General features: G+C 39.5%; 1 protein-coding gene across 6 annotated transcripts in view; it reads left to right on the top strand.

Annotated features, from left to right (window-relative positions):
* The window catches only part of LOC130269518 (small conductance calcium-activated potassium channel protein 2-like), a 198,512-nt gene that overhangs the window by 71,379 nt on the left and 105,201 nt on the right, over positions 1 to 21,932 (top strand). For all 6 annotated transcript variants that reach the window (XR_008843550.1, XM_056518116.1, XM_056518118.1 and 3 more), the window contains exons 3-4: positions 1,212 to 1,307; positions 15,464 to 15,882. Coding sequence is in view for 5 of the 6 variants with exons in the window: in XM_056518116.1 (XP_056374091.1) it covers positions 1,212 to 1,307; positions 15,464 to 15,882 (515 nt within the window). In the remaining variant the exon portion in view is untranslated. The remainder of the gene's footprint in view (positions 1 to 1,211; positions 1,308 to 15,463; positions 15,883 to 21,932) is intronic.

Below are 21,932 nucleotides of genomic sequence, written 5' to 3'. Positions count from 1 at the left end.
CATAGTCTTGCTGGAAGACCCAAGATCTCGGACGCAAACCCAGCTTTCTGACACAGGGCTGTACAGTGCGACCCAAAATCCCCTGGTAATCCTCAGATTTCATGATGCCTTGCACACATTCAAGGCACCCAGTGCCAGAGGCAGCAAAACAACCCGAAAACATCATTGACCCTCCACCACATTTCACTGTAGGTACTGTGTTCTTTTCTTTGTAGGCCTCATTCCATTTTTGGTAAACAGTAGAATCATGTGCTTTACCAAAAAGCTCTATCTTGGTCTCATCTGTCCACAAGACATTTTCCCAGAAGGAGTTTGGCTTACTAAAGTTTAATACAAAGGTAATAAACATGTGTATAGCAAAACATGTGTTACTGCAATCCTTTTCTGTGAGAAATACTTCATTTTCTAGAAAAATTTCAGGGGTGCCAACATTTACGCCCATGACTGTACATGTATGGAGCTGTGTTTGCATCATAGACCATGGGTCCAAGGTGCTATCAGCAGCCGGGAACCCGCCTCTAAATGCAAACATCAGCCAGGAATTGTCCTGCTCTGGACAGTTCCTAAGATGGACAGAGGTGTCAGATGAGAGCACTGTGGTCAGGCAGAAAGGAAATTCAAAAAGAAAAGAACTTCCACTGTAGTATACAGCAGCTGATAAGTACTGGAAGGATAAAGATTTTTTAATAGAAGTAATTTACAAATCTGTTTAACTTTCTGGCACCAGTTGATTTAAAAGAAAATGTTTTCCAGTAGAGTACCCCTTTAAAACCAGAAGCCAGGCATACTGTCTTCATAAATTCCTCCCTATGTGTAAGGAGAACTTTATAGAACAGCTATCAAGCATACTGTGGGTGGCTAAGAAGGACTCACCGGCTTTCTCTATAGGAGCATTACATTTGGTAAGGGAAATAGGAGTCCCGACAGATTTTCTTTACATTCAGATGTGGTCTTTGTGTATTATTTTTTGTAGTATTGCTAAAGTATCATAATGTGAATAATAATAATAATAATAATGTAGTTTTATAATGTGAATACTCCAAAATGAATAGGAAGATAGTTTAACAAACACACATACACTGACTAGTAGAATTTGAGGGGGAGGTGCAACATGGGAACAAAAAAATCAGTGGCATTTATTTGTATTTCTTTTAATCAGTATGAGCAGCAGTCATTTTTAATATCTTGCTCTTTTTTTTTTTTTTTTTTAGGAATCCTCATACTCATTTGCACTGAAATGCCTTATTAGCCTCTCAACTGCTATCCTACTTGGACTCATCATCATGTACCACGCACGAGAGATCCAGGTATTTGCTTTGATTATGTCATAAAGTGGTCTCAATGCTGCCTCCCTGGCTTAGAACCAACAGTATGTAGTCCAATAATAGGGTGACCATTGCATGTGTTTGTATACAACAAGCAACCATGTTGCAGAAAGCTCATCAGGTTAATGGAATCCTGTTTTACTCATCTCCAATAAACATTAAGTAATCCAGCATATTTGCCAACAAAGTAGATTGATTTTATAAACTAGTGCTATCTTTCCATTCCTAAATATTTGGAAAATAGGGAAAACTATTGTATAGCAAAGAGAATGCCAAATTGGACAATCCCTCTAAATCTTGAATGACAAGGAATGACATGGTCTAGGTAAAAGAGTTTCCAATCTCCTAACATTATATAATATTGATATAATGAGCCATTGCTTTATGATCAATGAGTGTCCGACCTCTAGGACCCCCATTTATTGTGAGAATGTAGGGAATTCCCTTCACAATAGCACTCCTGGTCATCAGGGTGTGCAGGGAACAGCAGCTGGCACCATTCACTTTTTTATTACAAAAAAAAAAAATATATATATATATATATATATATATATATACATATACAAAAACCTTCCATGTACCAGCATTTAGAAAGTCTCATAAACAGATCCAGACTGTATAAAACAGTACAAACCACAAAAACAAATTAATAAAATACAAACAAGGTGCTCATGTGTCATTTTGAAATTGGATAACCTAGTGTAGCTATGCAAAAGAGACAGGAGAGAAAAGTGACAAAAAGTGGGGAAGAGAAAGAGGGGAGAGGAGGAATGGAATGGAAAAATCAGGAGCAGTGACACGGAATTCCGCATGTGGAAATTCTGCCATGTGAATATAGCCTAACAGGGGCTAAGTAGCTCTGATGCACAATGTACAATTGTATAATCTTATTTTTGGTCATGAGGGAAAAAATTTATAGGGGACTCTTTTACATCCTCTAAGTTTTCGACTGAAAGGAAATAAGAAATTGCCTTGTTTAGTGTCAAACAAAATAGTTTTATTGAAAGCATAAGAAACCGGTACATACAGCAAACCGAGCATTCCCGAATGGGGCACGACAAGTACAAATACCAAGTATGAATTACACAAATACAAAAGCCCTTTCCCAATAAACCAGGGAGGGGGAACAGGAATCGGGCAGATGAGACATAAAATAAACGGGGAGGGGTGGGGAAGGGATGGGGCAGCACAGGTCGCATAACACAAAACTAAGCAAAAAATTTACACAAATGGACATATAATAAAAAGGGGGTGGGGGGGGGGTATGAAACCAAGAAGCAAACCTAAAATATACAGTCAAAGGTGTAAATAAAAGGAGACATCCGAAGCATGTGGAAAATCAAGCCATGGCTGCCAGACTTTATAGAATTAATCAAGGATGTCCTTCCGAACCTGACTTCTGACTTAAAGCATGATGGTATTAGTCCGCTCAACCTCCATTGAAAAGGACAAAAGAGGAGAACACCATCTGGAAGCAATGTGGATTCTATTCGTCACCAACATAAACTGTGCTCATTTAAAGGGAGCATATCTCACAGCAGAAGGCCTGGGGCACAAGGGCCCACAAATGCCCTAGATCGAAGTGTATTTAAAAAAATAAAGGCATAAAAAGAGGAAAGGCAAGAATGTCCCAAACATTATTATTTAATCACTGATCACACCTACAAAGCCACTCTGTGCAATCGGCCCATTCACTTGACTGGGCCTTCACTGTAGTTCTCTGCATAGCTGTATAAAATTGTTGTATGGGACATAATAAAAGGAAACATTCCAAAAGTATTAACTAACTAGTCAACAGCAGAAATATTTCATGTAGGTCAGGTTAAATGGTGACTCTTACAGAAGTATTTAATGTCGGGAGATAAGTAAGGTGACATGAGTCTTACACACTGAAAGGTGACACTTGAAAACAGGAGACGCAAGAAACTTATCCATAGCCCTAAGTGACCTTGTCACTTGATGCCTCATCTAAGCTCTACAGGTCACTTCTCTTCCTGTCATATGTCCGTCCAGAGAGGAAACAGCAGCCCAGTACATTGAATTATTGTTATTGTTACATGGTTCGGCCTGCGGGCTAATAGAATGAATTGATGGATATCTAGTCAAATGGTAGTGCCAATAGTTTTTGCATGTGACTACAAAGAAGTGAAAGGTGCAAAAACAAGTAACTTTTTTATATGCATTGTAGCAACTGTTCAGCTTGCTCATCCATTGTTAAAAGTAAGAGTTAGACATGCAAGAATGCATGAAGACTTGGAATACTAACCAGTTCACAAAATATTCATAGTAAAGCCTTTATAATGATAATTGTCGAATGAGCTGTAGAAATAAAAAATACAGTTGTTATGTATGTTAAAGGGGTATTCCGGGTAAAAACATTTTATCTCCTATCCAAAAGATAGGGACAAGATGTCTGATCGTGGGGGGCCCACCACTTGGATCCCCCCGCGATCTCCCAACAGCACCCGCATTCTCTCCAGTTTCGGAAACCTCCAGGTTTCCGGGGCTAGGGACGTGACGGCCATCATGCCACCTCCCATAGACATGAATGGAGGGGGCGTGGTGTGACATCACGTCCCCAGTCCCGGAAACCCAGAGGTTTCCAAAACTGGAGACGCAGCTCCCGCATAGAATGCGGATGCTGCAGGGAGATCGCAGGGGGTCCCAGCGGCGGGCCCCCCGCGATCAGACATCTTATCCCTTATCCTTTCGATAAGGGATAAGATGTTTTTGCCCGGAATACCCCTTTAAAAGTGGTTCTTGCAATAAATAAATAAATAAACATTCTAATATAGTTCATTTATCATATAATTAAAATCACTTGCAACTCATACATCTATATTTAAGAATTATAATAAATTTTTTTGACATGTTGTTAGGAGTGTGTAATCTATAAAGAAACATATTCACAATTATGGAACATGCTGCATTTTAAGCCACGTCCCCTTCCTGCTATACAATGTCCATGCCCCCCCTCCCAAAAAAAAACACCCTTTTGTTGAGTTTCAAAACTAAAAAGTAATGCCAGGCGCGGTATATTATATTTAACGTGCATTTGCTTCATTTGTGAAAGGTAATGCAATGCACCAAATTTTCACTTATTTTACATCAGAGTCTAGAAGCAAACACTAGTAAGTAAATCTCCCCATTTGTGTTCCGTAAAATAATGATAAATATTAAATATGATAATTTTAACCTAAACAAGCTTCTACAGCTTAAAAAAAGAAAACATTATGTATTATTACAGGCACTGGAAAAAGATTTCTTATTTTTATAGACAGTTTATTAATTTACGTAAGGCAACCTTATGTCCCCAAAATAATGGACATGGGGGTAATTTATAATTGGTTTTACCCTGGTTTTGTGGTGTAAATTGACAAAGGGGGAATTTATCATTGGTTTTACCCTGGTTTTGTGGTGTAAATGTGTTGCACAAATTGTCTCAGATGCTGTTTAGTGACTTTTCATTGCAAATTTCATTTAGAAGTTTAAAAAAAAAAAAAACATACAAAGTTGTGATTTCAGGTAAATCATGCAGTGGTAAAGAATTCATGGTATGCGACTTTTCAGTGTCACATCTTTTGTCGCAACTGCGCTAACTAACGTGTAAATCTACTCCAGTCCTGACTTGGCTTACAATACTGCCAATGGACAGCATTAATAAAAAGTTTCACATATTGTTGCACGGGTTAAAAGTCGCACAAAAAGTCGACAAAGTGGAGTACTGAAGTAAGAAATAAGATCAGCACCAGATTTATCACATGCCCTGCACCATGTTCCACCACATGAATTAATGGGGTAAAAAGATGTTCACCTATACCACTCTTGATGAACTGCCCCCATAATGTATGGGTCTGATTTTTGGACTCCAAACAATAAACCCTCAATATTAATTATAAAAAGACCAACTGAGAATAATAGATGTGATAATTCAGTGTGGTCTAGAAAATAATTACTCCTGTCATTGGTAACTTTCCAGAGAAACTCAGAATATCTCAGAGAATATTCATAATTAGAGATAAGCGAATCGAAGCTGACGAACCCGAATTCGCTACGAATTTCATTAAATATTTGATTTGCAACGAATGCGAATATCGCCGCGATTCTATAACGAGAATCACTTCATTAAACTCCATTTACTGCGGTCCAGGCTCCAGGGCATCTAAAAATTCCTAATAGTCTTTGACAGAGTGCAATTTTGTGTTTAGTACACAGTTTTTTTGTGCTGCAGCATTGTTGTGTACTGCTGGTGTTGTGCAAAAATATGTTTCTTTTAAGCATACTGTACTACATCTTTCTGCCCTCATCAGTGCATACCACATATGTACATCTAAGTAGTATATTATTTTGTACCTGTTAATCTGTCAAGGGCCTAGATACTGTGAGAGTCCAGGCAAAAAGTAATCACTGGCTGGTGTTTTACAAAAATACGCATTTTTAAGTGTACTGTACCGCATTTTACTGCCCTCAAAAGTGCATACCACATACCTACATCTAAGTAGTGTACTATTTTGTACCTGTTAATCTGTCAAGGGCCTACATACTGTGAAAGGACATCCAAAAGTAATCACCGGCTGGTGTTTTACTCCAATATGTTTATTGAGCGTACTGTAATGCATTTTTCTGCCCTCATAAGTGCATACCACATACCTACATCTAAGTGGTGTACTATTTTGTGCCTGTTAATCTGTTAAGGGCCTAGATACTGTGAAAGTCCAGTCAAAAGTAATCACTGTCTGGTGTTTTAAAAATATACGCATTTTTAAGTGTACTGTACCGCATTTTACTGCCCTCAAAAGTGCATACCACATACCTACATCTAAGTAGTGTACTATTTTGTACCTGTTAATCTGTTAAGGGCCTACATACTGTGAAAGGACATCCAAATGTAATCACCGGCTAGTGTTTTACTCCAATATGTTTATTGAGCGTACTGTAACGCATTTGTCTGCCCTCATAAGTGCATACCACATACGTACATCTAAGTAGTGTACTATTTTATACCTGTTCATCTGTCAAGGGCCGAGATACTGTGAAAGTCCAGGCAAAAGTAATCACCGGCTGGTGTTTTACTCCAATAAGTTTTTTAAGCGTACTGTAATGCATTTTTCTCTGCCCTCTTTGTTCCACAACAGTCCATTCCTAATCTGAGAGTGCAATTTTGGGTTTATTACACAGCGACTGTGTGCTGCAGCACTGTTGTGTACTGTTGTTGTTGTGCAAAAATATGTATTTTTTCCCCCTTTGTTGGAGAAAACCAAACCCCCCAAACTTTTTCAAATGGCATGTTTTTTTAAACTAATTATTTCACTTTTTAATTGCTGTTCAACAGATGATAAGAGTGCTGACTTAATGTTTTACTTAAGAACTGAAAAGTGTCAATTCAGTTTTGTAATACAAGATAGCAAACACATAATTATTTAAAACACAAAATCTTTCAAATATAAATAACAATTGCAAAACAACACAATCATATATTGTGACTCCTAACAAACAAATATATAAAATAGTTATAGACACTTTAAGCAAGTGCCCTTAGAAAAACTGGAAAAATATATCAAAATAAACATTTTGCTTATAAAAATGAAATACTGGCGAGACATGTTAACTTTAGATAATATAATGCAAAAACATACAAAAATGTTAGCACAGTTAAGAAATGTGCCAAAAACTACAAATGTCATTGGCATAAATAGTACTACTGCAAGTAGTCAATTGCAAATTATTTTAATTAAAAATTCAGATATTGAATCCAGAGATCATTGTCTTGTTTCATCTTTTCATCTTTTTTCATCTTTCATTGTGTTTTGTTCATTATTGCAAAGAACTCCATGGCCAGCCTGTATTTCCAGTAGAACTATAAGAGTATGGATTCTGCACTGGATTCTGATTTGAAGAAGAGAATGGATCTGCATAATTGTATGGCAAATTGGCACCAAAGGGGCCAAAAACTGAATACATCTGTGTTGAGTCTGTCCATTGAAATCAGAGTAAGGCTGGTTTGTATTATAGGAATTTGGCACTGCAAATGCAGATGACTGATTATAAGGATTGGTTGACTGTGTATTGTAGGAAACATGTGGGTATCCTTGAGTTACTCTCCCAGCATTATTGCCATGTTGATACCAGAGCAGTAATAAAAGGAATATTGCCAAGGACTAGCAGAAACAGGGAACTGTGGATACTGACCACAGGCTGTTGGAATTGATTGACTATCCTAGGCGGTTGATTTACCATTTTGAAGTTCCTCAGTTCCAGTAGGCTTTAAGTCATTCATTCTTTGTTGTGGTGTTTCAAATACAGAATTACGTTGTATCATGTTTTCCTGTTCCTGGAACATAATATACTCAAATTGTCAACTAATGAAAGATCCTTTTCTTCAAAGAACGTATCTATCATTTCATTGTTTTGAATGTCAGGTGGCATTCTGACATTTTCTGATTATAAAGGAATTTTAAAATCTGGGACACAGGTAAAAATATGTATTTTTCAGTATACTGTAGCACATTTTTCTGCCCTCATTAGTGCATACCACATACCTACATCTAAGTAGTGTACTATTTTGTACCTGTTAATCTGTCAAGGGTCTATATACTGTGAAAGGACAACCAATAGTACACATCTGCTGCTGTTCTAGACAAATACTGTTTTAAGTTTAGTGAAGCGTATTGGATTCCCCTCATATACGCAATAAGCAGAGTAGAGCCATGATGTGCACAGTGGAATGGCAGAGGCCTAAATTCATCAGGGGCAGGCAGAGGTCGCAGCAGAGTAGGGGCGTGTGGCAGCCAGAGTCCTGAGAGGTCTGAGCTCCCGGTGTCAGCTAGCAGTCGTGTCTCGACCAGCAACCCAGCAGCCGTGATTGATCGGTCCACTCAGTAATCCACTTCACCCAAGTGACATCCGACACCCCCAGTCAACAGTTGGCATGGCCCTCATGCTGCTGCTGCCACCTCAAGTCTCTCTCATTGTGCTGCGATGTGACATGTGACTCCTTGTTAAATCTGGTCCTGTGTACCCACACGCCGGGGCACTAAAACTTGGGAGTTAAAATTTCAATTTTAAAATCCTCAATTTCAAAATCTTACATTTAAATTAAAGAATCGTAAATTTCAATGGTCTCCTCATGCTTCAGCCACCTCCAGGCTGTGCAATTCAGCCACTATATGGTCTCCTCATGCTTCAGCCAACTCCAGGCTGTGTCATTCAGCCACAATATGGTCTCCTCATGCTGCCACAAACTCCAGGCAGTCATTCAGCCAATGTATGGTCTCCTCATACTGATGCCATCTCTCGGCTCTGTCCTTGTGCTGCCATGTGACTCCTTGTTACATTTGGTCTTTTGTACCCACACGCTGGGGCACTATAACTTGGGACTTAAAATTTCAATTTCAAAATCCTCAATTTCAATTTCAAAATCTTAAATTTCTATTTCAAAATCTTACATTTCAATGGTCTCCTCATGCTTCTGCCAACTCCAGGCTGTGCTATTCAGCCACTATATGGTCTCCTCATACTTCAGCCAACTCCACGCTGTGTCATTCAGCCAATATATGGTTTACTGATGCTGCTGGGCCTGGGCCTAAATTTTTTTTATGGTAGCACTAGCTACCATGAATCTTAAATTTAAATTTCAAAATTCATCTTTTAATCTTAGGGATTGTGAAATCCTAGTGTCTACTAATGCTGCTGCCAGCTCCAGGCTGTGCCATTCAGACACTATATGGTGTCCTCATGCTTCAGCCAACTCCAGGCTGTGCCATTCAGACTCTATATGGTCTCCTCATGCTTCAGCCACCTCCAGGCTGTGTCATTCAGCCAATATATGGTTTACTGATGCTGCTGGGTCTGGGCCTAAAAAATGTTATGGTAGCACTAGCTACCATAAATCTTAAATTTCAAAATTTATCTTTTAATCTTAGGGATTGTGAAGCCCTAGTTTCTACTAATGCTGCTGCCAGCTCCAGGCTGTGCCATTCAGACACTATATCGTGTCCTCATGCTTCAGCCAACTCCAGGCTGTGCCATTCAGACACTACATGGTCTGCCCATGCTGCCAAAAACTCCAAGCATCCATTCAGCCAATATATGGTCTCATCATACTGATGCCTTTTCCAGGCTCTGTCATTGTGCTGACATGTGACTGCTTGTTAAATTTGGTCTTTTTATCCACTAAAACTTGAGAGATAAAAGTTCAATTTCAAAATCCTCAATTTCAATTTAAATAGCTTACATTTCTATTAAAAAAAAATCTTAAATTTCAATGGTCTCCTCATGCTTCTGCCAACTCCAGATTGTGTCATTGTGCCGCTCTGCGGCAGTGATGCTAAAAGTGATGCCGGTAATCTGTATGTCATACTGAATAACAGTATTATTTCACTACCCCAGCACACTCCATATGCGTGTTAGAACAAAGCAAAGTGTTCTACACCCCTATTGAGGCTCTCTGTAATCCATAAATAGCCGTTTTCAATATAGATTCGCCGCAAATAAATCCGAACGAACCAAATTTTTTCGAAAAATTGGGCGAATTGGCCGAATCGAATTTTTCAAAAGTTCGCTCATCTCTATTCATAATCATCAGATTTTATATGATTGGCTGCGCAAAGAATTGGAATTAACTGTACATGCAAGAACAAGAAAGGTTTACATACCTAACTATATTTGAAAAGTGTAAAATGTGCACACACAGGACTTTTTGATGAAAATACATATAAATAACATACAGTACAGTTACTGATTTGTAATAATATGCCATAACTTTAAGATACTAAACTTCTTAAAGGGGTTATCCAGGAATAGAAGAACAGAGCTACTTTTATTCAAAAAACACTCCCCATCTGTCTCCAGGTTGGGTGTGGTTCTGCAGCTCAGTTCCATTGAAGTGAATGGAGCCAAGTTGTAATACCACACCCAACCTGGAGACAGATGTGGAGCTGTTTTTGAAAGAAATTAGCTGTGTTTTACTATTCCTGGCTAACCCCTTTAATATACCTACCTATAAATTGCCTCTGGTATCTGTGTGATATTGTGCCATTCGTAGTGGGCCAGTCTGTCATATCCCTTTGTGGTGATGGCAGCCCAGGTTTTTGTGCCTCATTAATCAGGCAGACATACAAAGGGGAGAGCAGTGATATTTTTTAGGGTTCATAAATTGAGAAGTTTACTATTTTAGCCAGTATAAATAATTTTTATCCCTTTAAATCCCCTTTAATACCACACATCACTTACGGTAATAGTGTCCTGTATTACAGAGATAGCGCAGAACTGAAAAGATCAGTTCCCTGTCACTAAAATTACAAAACACTGCTCTCACATAGTGGTGTGTCTATGAATGAAAAAGCAATTGCTTCTGCGGTTGTATTGTTGCTATGGAAACCATTAATATCACTTGAGGCGGGGGGGAAATGCTGGGAGGACACGGTGTGGTACTTTCTAGCATTTCTCTCTATATAAAGGATTTATAATACGATACCGTATATCAACATTAAATTAAGAATTATTATTATTGTTGTTAATAATAATAAATATTAGATTCATAGCAATGACAACAAACATCTTGTCATCGCTGCTACCTGCAGTCCTAGGAAAAAATCGATACTATCAATGGTCCTGCATGGATGTATTGTATTTTATGTGGGTATGACATATGCATTAGATAAGGCATTAGTATCATACAGATATAGCTTAAAGATCCTTGGTCCCAATGCAAAACAGGCACTTTATCTACCATACGCTGATGCCTTCATGGCCCCTTCAGGAACAAGATCCCAAGTGCGACAGCTAATCTTTGCCCCCCCTATAACTACTGTCATGGCCGTGAATGTTGGCACCCCTGATATCTTTCTAGAAAATGAAGTATTTCTCACATAAAAGGATTGCAATAACAAATGTTTTGCTATACACATGTTTATTCCCTTTGTGTGTATTGGAACTAAACCAAAAAAGGGAGAAAAAAAGCAAATTGGACATAATGTCACACCAAACTCCAAAAAATGGGCTGGACAAAATTATTGGCACCCTTTCAAAATAGTGGAAAAATAAGATTGTTTCAAGCCTGTGATGCTCCTTTAACCCCTTAACGATGCAGGACGTATATTTACGTCCTGCGCCGGCTCCCGCGATATGAAGCGGGATCGCGCCGCGATCCTGCATCATATCGCGTCGGTCCCGGCGCTCATCAACGGCCGGGACCCGCGGCTAATACCACACATCCCCGATCGCGGCCATGTGCGGTATTAACCCTTTAGAAGTTTCTAAAGTGAAACTGAAAGTGACCCGGCTGCTCAGTCGGGCTGTTCGGGACCGCCGCGGTGTAATCGCGGCGTCCCGAACAGCTGACCGGACACCGGGAGGGCCCTTACCTGCCTCCTCGGTGTCCGATCGACGAATGACTGCTCCATGCCTGAGATCCAGGCAGGAGCAGTCAAGCGCCGATAATGCTGATCACAGGCGTGTTAATACACGCCAGTGATCAGCATAGGAGATCAGTGTGTGCAGTGTTATAGGTCCCTATGGGACCTATAACACTGCAAAAAAAATGTAAAAAAAAAGTGTTAATAAAGGTCATTTAACCCCTTCCCTAATAAAAGTTTGAATCACCCCCTTTTCCCATAAAAAAAATAAAACAGTGTAAAAAAATAAAAATAAACATATGTGGTATCGCCGCGTGCGTAAATGTCCGAACTATAAAAATATATCATTAATTAAACCGCACGGTCAATGGCGTACGCGCAAAAAATTCCAAAGTCCAAAAAAGCGTATTTTGGTCACTTTTTTTATACCATTAAAAAATGAATAAAAAGTGATCAAAAAGTCCGATCAAAACAAAAATCATACCGATAAAAACTTCAGATCACGGCCCAAAAAATGAGTCCTCATACCGCCCCGTACATGGAAAAATAAAAAAGTTATAGGGGTCAGAAGATGACATTTTTAAACGTATAAATTTTCCTGCATGTAGTTATGATTTTTTCCAGAAGTGCGACAAAATCAAACCTATATAAGTAGGGTATCATTTTAACCGCATGTACCTACAGAATAATGATAAGGTGTAATTTTTACCGAAATATGCACTGCGTAGACTGTCAGTCTATCGTGAGGTCCTTGTTGTAGATCACTGCCATATGAATGTTAGGAAAGAGTCATTAAAATGCTATTGTTGTGGCACCGAATGGCAACCACATATCATTCACTAGCTACTATGAGTGTGTTGTCTGCATGTGTACACTGTGGTCATAAAGGAATGGACAGGGGCAGCAACAATTCTCAGGTTGGCTGTCATGTTTAAATGATGCTTAATGAATTGATACTAAGGGGCCCGAAGTGTGCAAATAAAATGTCCCCAACACCACCACCACCCTTAACCATTGATACATGTCAGGATGGATCCATGGTTTTATGTTGTTTGCACCAAATTTCGACCCTGCCTTTTTAATGTCACAGCTGGAATAGAGACTCATCAGACCAGGCAATATTCTGTGAATATGAATTGTAGCCTCAATATTTCTGTACTTAGCTGACAGTGGTTGCACCTGGTGTGGTCTTCTGCTGCTGTAGCCCATCTGCTTCAAGGTTTAATGTGTTGGGGGTTCATAGATGGTATTTTGCATACCTTGGTTGTAACGAGTGGTTATTTGAGTTATTGTTGCCCTTTTTTTTCATCTCGAAACAGTCTGCCCATTCTCCTGTGACATCTGACATCAACAAAACATTTTCGTTCACACAACTGCTGCTCACCGGATATTTTCTTATTTACAGACTATTCTCAGTAAACCCTAGAGATGGTTGTGTGTGAAAATTCCAGTAGATCAGCTATTTCTGAAACACCCAGACCAGCCCGTATGCCATGTTGAAAGTCACTAAAATCCTGTTTCTTCCTCATTCTAATGTTCAGTTTAAACTTCAGCAAGTTGTCTTGACCACGTCTACATGCCTAAATGCATTGAGTTGCTGACATGTGATTGGCTGATTAGTTCTTTGTGTTAACAAGCAATTGAACAGGTGTGGCCAGTATATAACATCCAGCATCTCTCTTCAGTTATATGTTATTTTTCAACTATATGATCCCAGAAGAGCAGCATTTAGTCATCTATTGATGTTATCTACAAATAATGGTGAGAAACAATCTGCATACTGTGTAATGGATGGCATTGCACATTCATATTATTTTATCTCAGGAATGCAATATACAGCAGTCTGTTGGTGTTACCCACAAAAAATGAGTTGACAATAGGCACCCTTGGTGGATGCCCTTTTGTAATGCCCAAGGTTCAGAGGATGACAGGAGTACAGACCTGGGTTACTGCATAGGTTAGAAAAGAATACCCTAAAGGTTCCCTTCACCACAATACCTGCACAGTATATTATATAGTCATCTTTAGTTCACCCTATAATGTTCTTGTAGGCTATGTAGTATCTAAGCAGTTAACGGACGACACTATTAAATGTAGCCTTTTAGTAAAATATATCCTTTCATTCAGTGAGTCCGTTAGGACAGTGGCAAAACGAGACCGCAGGCCATATATATATATATATTCATATTATTATAATTTTTTATCAAGATGGAAATATTCTTTTTCTGGAAAATGCAGATTAGCAGCTTTTCAACAAAGGTAGCAGGAGCTGGTTCTGTGGCGATCGACTGAACGCTGTGTCAACTACTTAAAGAGGTTGTCTGCAATGAATCTACTTGTTTTAAAGGGGTTATCCAATTTAGAAAACCACCTTCATACACCTTATTAGGGAGTAATAAGGTAAGAGAGAGGGGAGTGAATAACAGTTCCAAAGAGTATCTCTTGCTCTGGAGCATCTGTCCTGTACTGTATTACACATACAATCCATTGATTTGTAATGCTGCAAAGGAACTGAAAACTTACTGCATGGTTTCCCCATGGATAACAGCTTCTATATGCCCAGGAGGGGGAGACTTTGTCATCAGTTTACTAACAAGTAGGGATCATCTAAAGTACACATGTCAACAAAACCTGTTCAGAGCAAACGTTGCTGAGTTGCCCATAGCAACCAATCAGATTGCTTCTTTTATTTTTGAAAATTCCTCTAAAAAATGAAAGAAGTGATCTGATTGGTTGCTATGAGAAACTCAGCAACTTTTTCTCTGGACAGGTTTTGATAAATCTCCCCCAAATATTTCAATATTTCTTCATTTCGTAGTCTACGTGATTACTAAAATATTTATAAATCCTTCCATTTACCTAAATTACTCCATACCACACTAAAAGCTCTAAAGTCTTGGCCAATAGGTGTCTCAATAGACTGTGTACCTGAAATCTGTGCACCTATTTGCAACCTTCAGATGATCCACACTGTGAATAAAAGGTTAATCAAGGCTTTCCTCTTATCTCTGACCACCCATAAAGTTCTGGGCAGCTGTCACTTGTGTTTCTACTACTGTATGTACACAGTGCTGCCTCCTGAACGTAATAGTTCCCCCTCTTCTTTTACTTTGCAGGCCTACATCATCATGATCAGCAGCAGTTCAGTTATTAGTCTAACCCCTTCCTTGCTGTGCTGCTATAGTTTCTTTAATTTTTGCTTTCATAGAACCTTGCATAGCCAGTGCATGAGTAACCTCCTTCTTCCTCCACATTCCATTTAGGAAGTAAATCATCCCCCAGCACACTCCCGCCAGTTTAGTACAGTGCACTTGAACCAGCACTTCATCATGGCATAGAAGTAAAGAGTAGATAGAAATATTGAATGTGTCGGCAGATAAGAACCATTTGGTCCATCTAGTCTGCTCTATAAAGGCCCACAAATGCTGGGCTGTCATTTGATTGCTGTCATTTGATTGGTCTGATAAAAAAGGGATATAAGTCCCTGTCTGAGTACTGCTGACAAACAGCCCAGCTCTGGTCTCACCCCCTGAAATGAGAAAAGAGAGAATAATAAATAGGTGTGAACCATGTAGAGGACTCTCAGGGGCTCAGTAATGGCAGTTAGAGCACTAACATTTACTCTAAAGGGGTTACACTAACACAACTATGAAGGTTTATAAAAAATATTTTGAAACAAAAGAATTTTTTTAAATAATCTTTTTTTGTGTTGCTAAAATATATTTATCAAATATATTTCCAATCTATACTAATTATCTCTGGCATTACTGTTCTTTTTTTTAGCTTTTCATGGTGGACAATGGAGCAGATGATTGGAGAATAGCCATGACCTATGAAAGGATATTTTTCATCACCTTAGAGTTGACTGTGTGTGCCATTCATCCCATCCCTGGACAGTACTCCTTTACATGGACAGCCCGTCTGGCCTTCTACTATACAACTTCAGTAGCCAATGCTGACATAGACATCATCTTATCTATTCCCATGTTCTTGAGGCTATATTTAATTGGACGAGTAATGCTCCTTCATAGCAAGCTTTTCACTGATGCCTCTTCAAGGAGCATTGGTGCACTCAATAAGATCAATTTCAATACTCGCTTTGTAATGAAGACTCTTATGACCATCTGTCCAGGCACAGTTCTTCTGGTTTTTAGTATCTCATCCTGGATCATTGCAGCATGGACAGTTCGAGTATGTGAGAGGTAAGTGCCGTCACAGATGTAGCCTTCAACTGGAAATCTTAGTGAACAGAAATATCCATTCTGTGTTCAGCATGGGTTTGGCATGCTTTTACCCTTTAAAATAACCTCTCTCTTTTAAGCATTGTTTTTAGGTTATCTTCATGTTTGATCCTATGTCCATTGTCCATCCTATTGCTTATGTTTGCCCGTACTTTGTGTATGATAACAAGATAGCAAGTTCAACTAGCTGGAAACACAACCCTATAAAGCTATCGACAATACCTACTCATGTAGTTGACTTGTTCATCAAGTACACCTTTTTGAGATGGAGTAGTATTATTTAAATGTCAAGTTTCAGTGATGAAAAAGGGAGCCGGGATACAGAAATAATCCGAATCTATAAACAACCCTAAATAAGAATGTCTTCAGAGCATGGGCGTCCTTGGGAGAAGGGGGGTTGGCAAGGGGGGTGCTGTCCACCTCCTACCTCCAATTCCACCAAACAGCGGAATTGTAGATTTTTTGTCACATCATCAAAAAAAATAAAAAATAGAGGTCAGAATAGAGTGATTAAAGCATCTTTTTACAGTAGTAAAATAAAACAATATATATATATATATATGTATATATATATATAGGTTAAGTGGCCAAAAAATATTTAGTCAACCACCAATCGTGCAAGTTCTCCCACTTAAAAAGATTTGAGAGGTCTGTCATTTTCATCATAGGTATACCTCAACTATGACTGAAACCTGTTCTTCTTTTTTGAGTAGAGTCTAGAATTGCAGCAAAAAATCTTTTGATATTTGAGACATAATGAGGAAAAAAAATCAAAAAAATCAGATTGTCGGATTTTTTAAGAATTTATTTGCAAATTATGGTGGAAAATAAGTATTTGGTCACCTACAAACAAACAAGATTTCTGGCTCTCACAGACCTGTAACTTCTTTTTTAAGAGTCTCCTCTGTCCTCCACTCGTTACCTGTATTAATGGCACCTGTTTGAACCTATCAGTATCAAAGACACCTGTCCACAACCTCAAACAGTCACACTCCAAATTCCACTATGGCCAAGACCAAAGAGCTGTCAAGGACACCAGAAACAAAATTGTAGACCTGCACCAGGCTGGAAAGACTGAATCTGCAATAGGCAAGCAGCTTGGTGTGAAGAAATCAACCGTGGGAGCAAATTTTTGAAAATTGAAGACATACAAGACCACTGATAATCTCCCCCGATATGGGGCTCCACACAAGATCTCACCCTGTGGTGTCTAAATGATCACAAGAACAGTGAGCAAAAATCCCAGAACCACACGGGGGGGGGGGGGGGGGGGGACACCTAGTGAATGACCTGCAGAAAGCTGGGACCAAAGTAACAAAGGCTACCATCAGTAACATACTACGCCATCAGGGACTCAAATCATGTAGTGCCAGACGTGTCCCCCTTCTTAAGCCAGTACATGTACGGGCCTGTCTGAAGTTTGCTAGAGAGCATTTGGATGATCCAGAAGAGTATTGGGAGAATGTCATATGGTCAGATGAAACGAAGTAAAAGTAGAACTTTTTGGTAAAAACTCAACTCTTCAGGTATGGAGGAGAAAGAATGCTGAGTTGCATCCAAAGAACACCATACCTTCTGTAAAGCATGGAGGTGGAAACATCATGCTTTGGGGCTGTTTTTCTGTCAAGGGACCAGGATGACTGATCTGGGTAAAGGAAAGAATGAATGGGGCCATGTATCACTAGATTTTGAGTGAAAACCTCCTTCCATCAGCAAGGGCATTGAAGATGAAACGTGGCATGACAATGATCCCAAACACACCGCCTGGGCAATTAAGGAGTGGCTTCTTAAGAAGAATTTCAAGGTCCTGGAGTGGCCTAGCCAGTCTCCAGATCTCAACCCCATAAAAAACCTTTGAAGGGAGTTGAAAGTCCGTGTTGTCCAGTGACAGCCCCAAAACATCAGTGCTCTAGAGGAGATCTGCATGGAGGAATGGGCCAAAATACCAGCAACAGTGTGTGAAAACCTTGTGAAGACTTACAGAAAATGTTTGACCTCTGTCTTTGCCAACAAAGGGTATAAAACAAAGTAATGAGATAAACTTTGGTTATTCACCAAATACTTATTTTTCACCATAATTTGCAAATAAATTCTTTAAAAATCCGACAATATGATTTTATGGATTTTTTTTTTCTCAATATGTCTCTTATAGTTGATGTATACCTATGATGAAAATTACAGGCCTCTCTCATCTTTTTAAGTGGGAGAACTTGCACAATTGGTGACTGACTAAATACTTTTTTGCCCCACTGTATATTAGGTATTGTAGTTGAACTGACCAACAGGATAAAGATAGCATGTCATTTTTACATTAGAGTGTACTGTATGAAAACAAACAAACAGTATGGTGGCCACTTAATTTTACCACACACATTTTTTTTCTGGGTTAGCCTTAGATTTTGTGGTAATTCCAATACAATGTAATATTGAACCCTCAAAAAACAAGCCCTTACATGGCCCTTTTAGATGGGAATTTAAAGAATTTTGGCATTAAAAATGCAAAGAGGCATTTTTTGCTGCTCCACTAGGCACAACTGGTCTTACCCGGCATCACATTATCATGCACCCCTAGGGGTACAACCCCCTCCCCCTGGTCCCCCTTCCTCATGTCTACGGGAGGGGGTGTCACGCCCCCTCCCATAGACATGAATGGAGGGGATGTGGTGTGATGTCACTGGGCGGTGTGGCCCTGACGTTACATCCCCGTCTCGGAGGCAGCACCTGGAACAGAATGCTAGGGGCTGCACCGAGATCGTGGGGGGTGTCCAGCGGCGGGACCCCTGCGATCATACATCAGGGGATAATATGTATAAAGCCGGATTACCCTTTAAGTTAGCATATGAAGGACATATCTGCCTGTATAATCACAGGTATGTTTATGTGCGTCCATGTATTTGGTCATTTGAATCCTCGCATGAAAACATGACAAATTTCTAAATTCATGTAATGTCATAACCTGGCAGAAGACTTTTAGATTCTAATGTCAATGATCATATCCTATAAATAATTTTCAATTTATGGGATTAAAAGTGCCATTCTTGCTAAAATTCTAAATCCGAGGCCTTGATGCCTCTGAGCGGCCATGGTTTCTTACCTCCCACTGCTGCACCTTCTATCTGAACAGTCAAAGAGTATATGTTTCACATATGAGCCGTACAGTGCTACCTTAAAGGGGTAGTTCAGTGGTGAAAAACTTATCCCCTATCCTAAGGATAGGGGATAAGTTTGAGATCGCAGGGGGTCCGACCGCTGGGGCCCCCTGCGATCTCTCTGTACGGGGGCCAGGCTCTCCGGCCAGATAGCGAGTGTTGACCCCCGCACGAAGCGGCGTCTGACACGCCCCCTCAATACATCGCTATGGCAGAGCCGGAGATTGCCGAAGGCAGCACTCCGGCTCTGCCATAGAGTTGTATTGAGCGGGCATGTCGGCCGCCGCTTCGTGCGGGGGTCGACACGCCCCCTTCGCGCGGGCTGTCGGGGCCCCGTACAGGAGATCGCGGGGGGGCCCCAGTGGTCGGACCCCCGCGATCTGCAAAGGATAGGGGATAGGGGATCTAAGGATAGGGTATAATTTGTTCACCACTTGTTCACTACTGGACTACTCCTTTAAGTACCGTTTTTCTAGGCAACTCCTCAGAAAAAACTTAGAAGTGATTTGTCAATGGCAGCAATGGATGTTAAGGTCTTGGAAGGGGTATATACAGGGCTTATAAAAAGACATTTTACCATTTTCTTCTGCTAGGTTTAAAAAAAAAAAAAAAGAGTTGTACATCTGCCGTTTGTCAGGCATAATGTTTAGGATATCTAAAAACTAGAAGCTATCTAACACTCTAAATCAGTAGCTGCCTATTTCCAATGTTTATAATGATATATTTTCATAGAAATGTAGTCAGGACTTGGGATGAATATGACATAGAATCTAAGCCAAAATGGGTAAAAGCATCATTGTACATTGCAGCATACATATTTATACATGGTAAATGAAAGGCTTAAATAATAAAAGAGAATAAACACGAATGACCATAAAATTCATATTATACTATGTTAAGTGCAGCTTGTAAAGTACTCTGTGTAGAACACGTGCATGTGATGCTGAAGTGTTGTTATGAAACTTTACAAAGAAACAAGCTGAAAGAAGCTTTGTAAAGAACATGGTTCTATAAAACAGCTCACTTTATAAAACATAATCCACATTTCGAGATCCTCAGTATTCTGATATGAGAAAAACCATGTATGTATATGTATGCAAAATGAGCATACCTCTTGCGCATGCTGGTAGCATTCACCCATATTGCTTATCATTGTAAACAATATGGCAATAATGGTAATATGGTAGCGTTCAAGAAGCATGATATATGTAGTTATCATGCAAGGCAATAGAGCAACTTCTTGCAGGCTGGAGGCTGAGCGTATATATCCCCTTTGTCTAACATTTACAATCCACAAATTCTGAAAATAAATTTACAGTAAAACTATATACATATTCAAGCAAAGATAAAAAAGGGTTATCTCTATGACATAAGATGTTATACATATATGAAATACTTTTATAAATGAAAATCTAAAGTGTGTATGCCATCACAAACTGGTATATTGCAAGTCTATAGAATCTGCCACTGTCAATGTATTCTACCAAAAGTGACCCCCTTGTACCTGATGTGTCCAAATAGGAGCAGCTTTCAAAAGACCAGGGTGTCCGAATGATTACAACAACCAAATTACTACAGGTTCATACTATAACCTACTAGATGTATAGTCTAGGCAGTGGAATATTGAGAATTTACAAGAAAAAGCAAGTGAACCCATTGGAACTACCTGACTACCTCAATGGGGCCTGGTTGTTATCTAAGACGCAGCTATAGGGTACGTTCCCACACGGCATATTTTGCTGCGTATTTGCTGCGTATTTGGTGCTGCGTATTTTCCTACCCATTGACTTCAACAGAGAAAATAAAATACGCAGCAGCAAATACGCAGCCAATACGCTGTGTGGGAATGTACCCATAAACAGACACAATTAAAACTAACATACACATATGTGTACTGTTCATTCATGCAAGGAAAAAAAGTAAGTGAACGCTTCAATTTTATAACCTGTAGACCCACCTTTAGCAGCTGTTACCTTCACCAGAGTTTTTCTGTAGCTGCAACTACCATTTGCACAATGTTAAAGATGAATTTGGATCATTCTTTTTAATTCTTATTGCAACTGTGTTTCAGTTCAGATCTTTGGGATGCTTTGTGTGCACAGCCTTCTTTCAGTCTTGCCACAACATCTCAATCGGGTTAAAGGAGTAATCTACCATTAAGAGTGATTTTAGTACTTACCTGCTAGACAGTAATGGACATGCTTAGGAAGGATCCACACTTGTCTTGGGCTAATTGGCTATGTTGTAGCATAAAACTGAGGCCATCTTTTTGTGAACTGGCTATTTCCTGTTACAGTTTGTTTCCTTAAACTTCAAATCCAATAGTTTCTTGTTTGTGAGTGGTCAGTTTTCTCCCTCCCACACATCAGCCAGCCCACCCATTGAAATACACCTGTGATCCCTTCAGTGCAATAGACCAGTGTTTTCTGACCAGGGTGCCTCCAGCTGTTGCAAAAACAGAACTATCTTCCTACCACCCAGCGGTCACTCCACCCAATGAAGCAAAAACAGGCTCCTTCTAATCACCTGACTAGTGATGTAATGTATTGGGTTGCATTGCAACCTGGGAAAACCTGAGACAACACTCATTTCGTTTGCTGTAAAAAATTTACCTTGGGGGAAAAATCAGATAAAAATTGCAAGATCACCATGAAACACAGACACTATATAATGAAGTACACTAACTTTACAGCCCCTTTAAAAAAAAAAAAAAAAATTAAGGTCATGCTTCTAACTTGCCCATTCCAAGACACATCTTCTTTTTCAACCATTCTTTAGTTGATTTACTTCTGTGCTTTGGATCATTGCCTTGTTGCATTAGCCAATATCTTCAGCCTGAGGTTAGGGACTGTTACCCTCATA

The sequence above is a fragment of the Hyla sarda genome, chromosome 1, assembly GCF_029499605.1.
Source record: "Hyla sarda isolate aHylSar1 chromosome 1, aHylSar1.hap1, whole genome shotgun sequence".
Classification (NCBI taxonomy): Eukaryota; Metazoa; Chordata; class Amphibia; order Anura; family Hylidae; genus Hyla; species Hyla sarda.
This window is presented reverse-complemented; position numbering and strand designations above follow the sequence as displayed.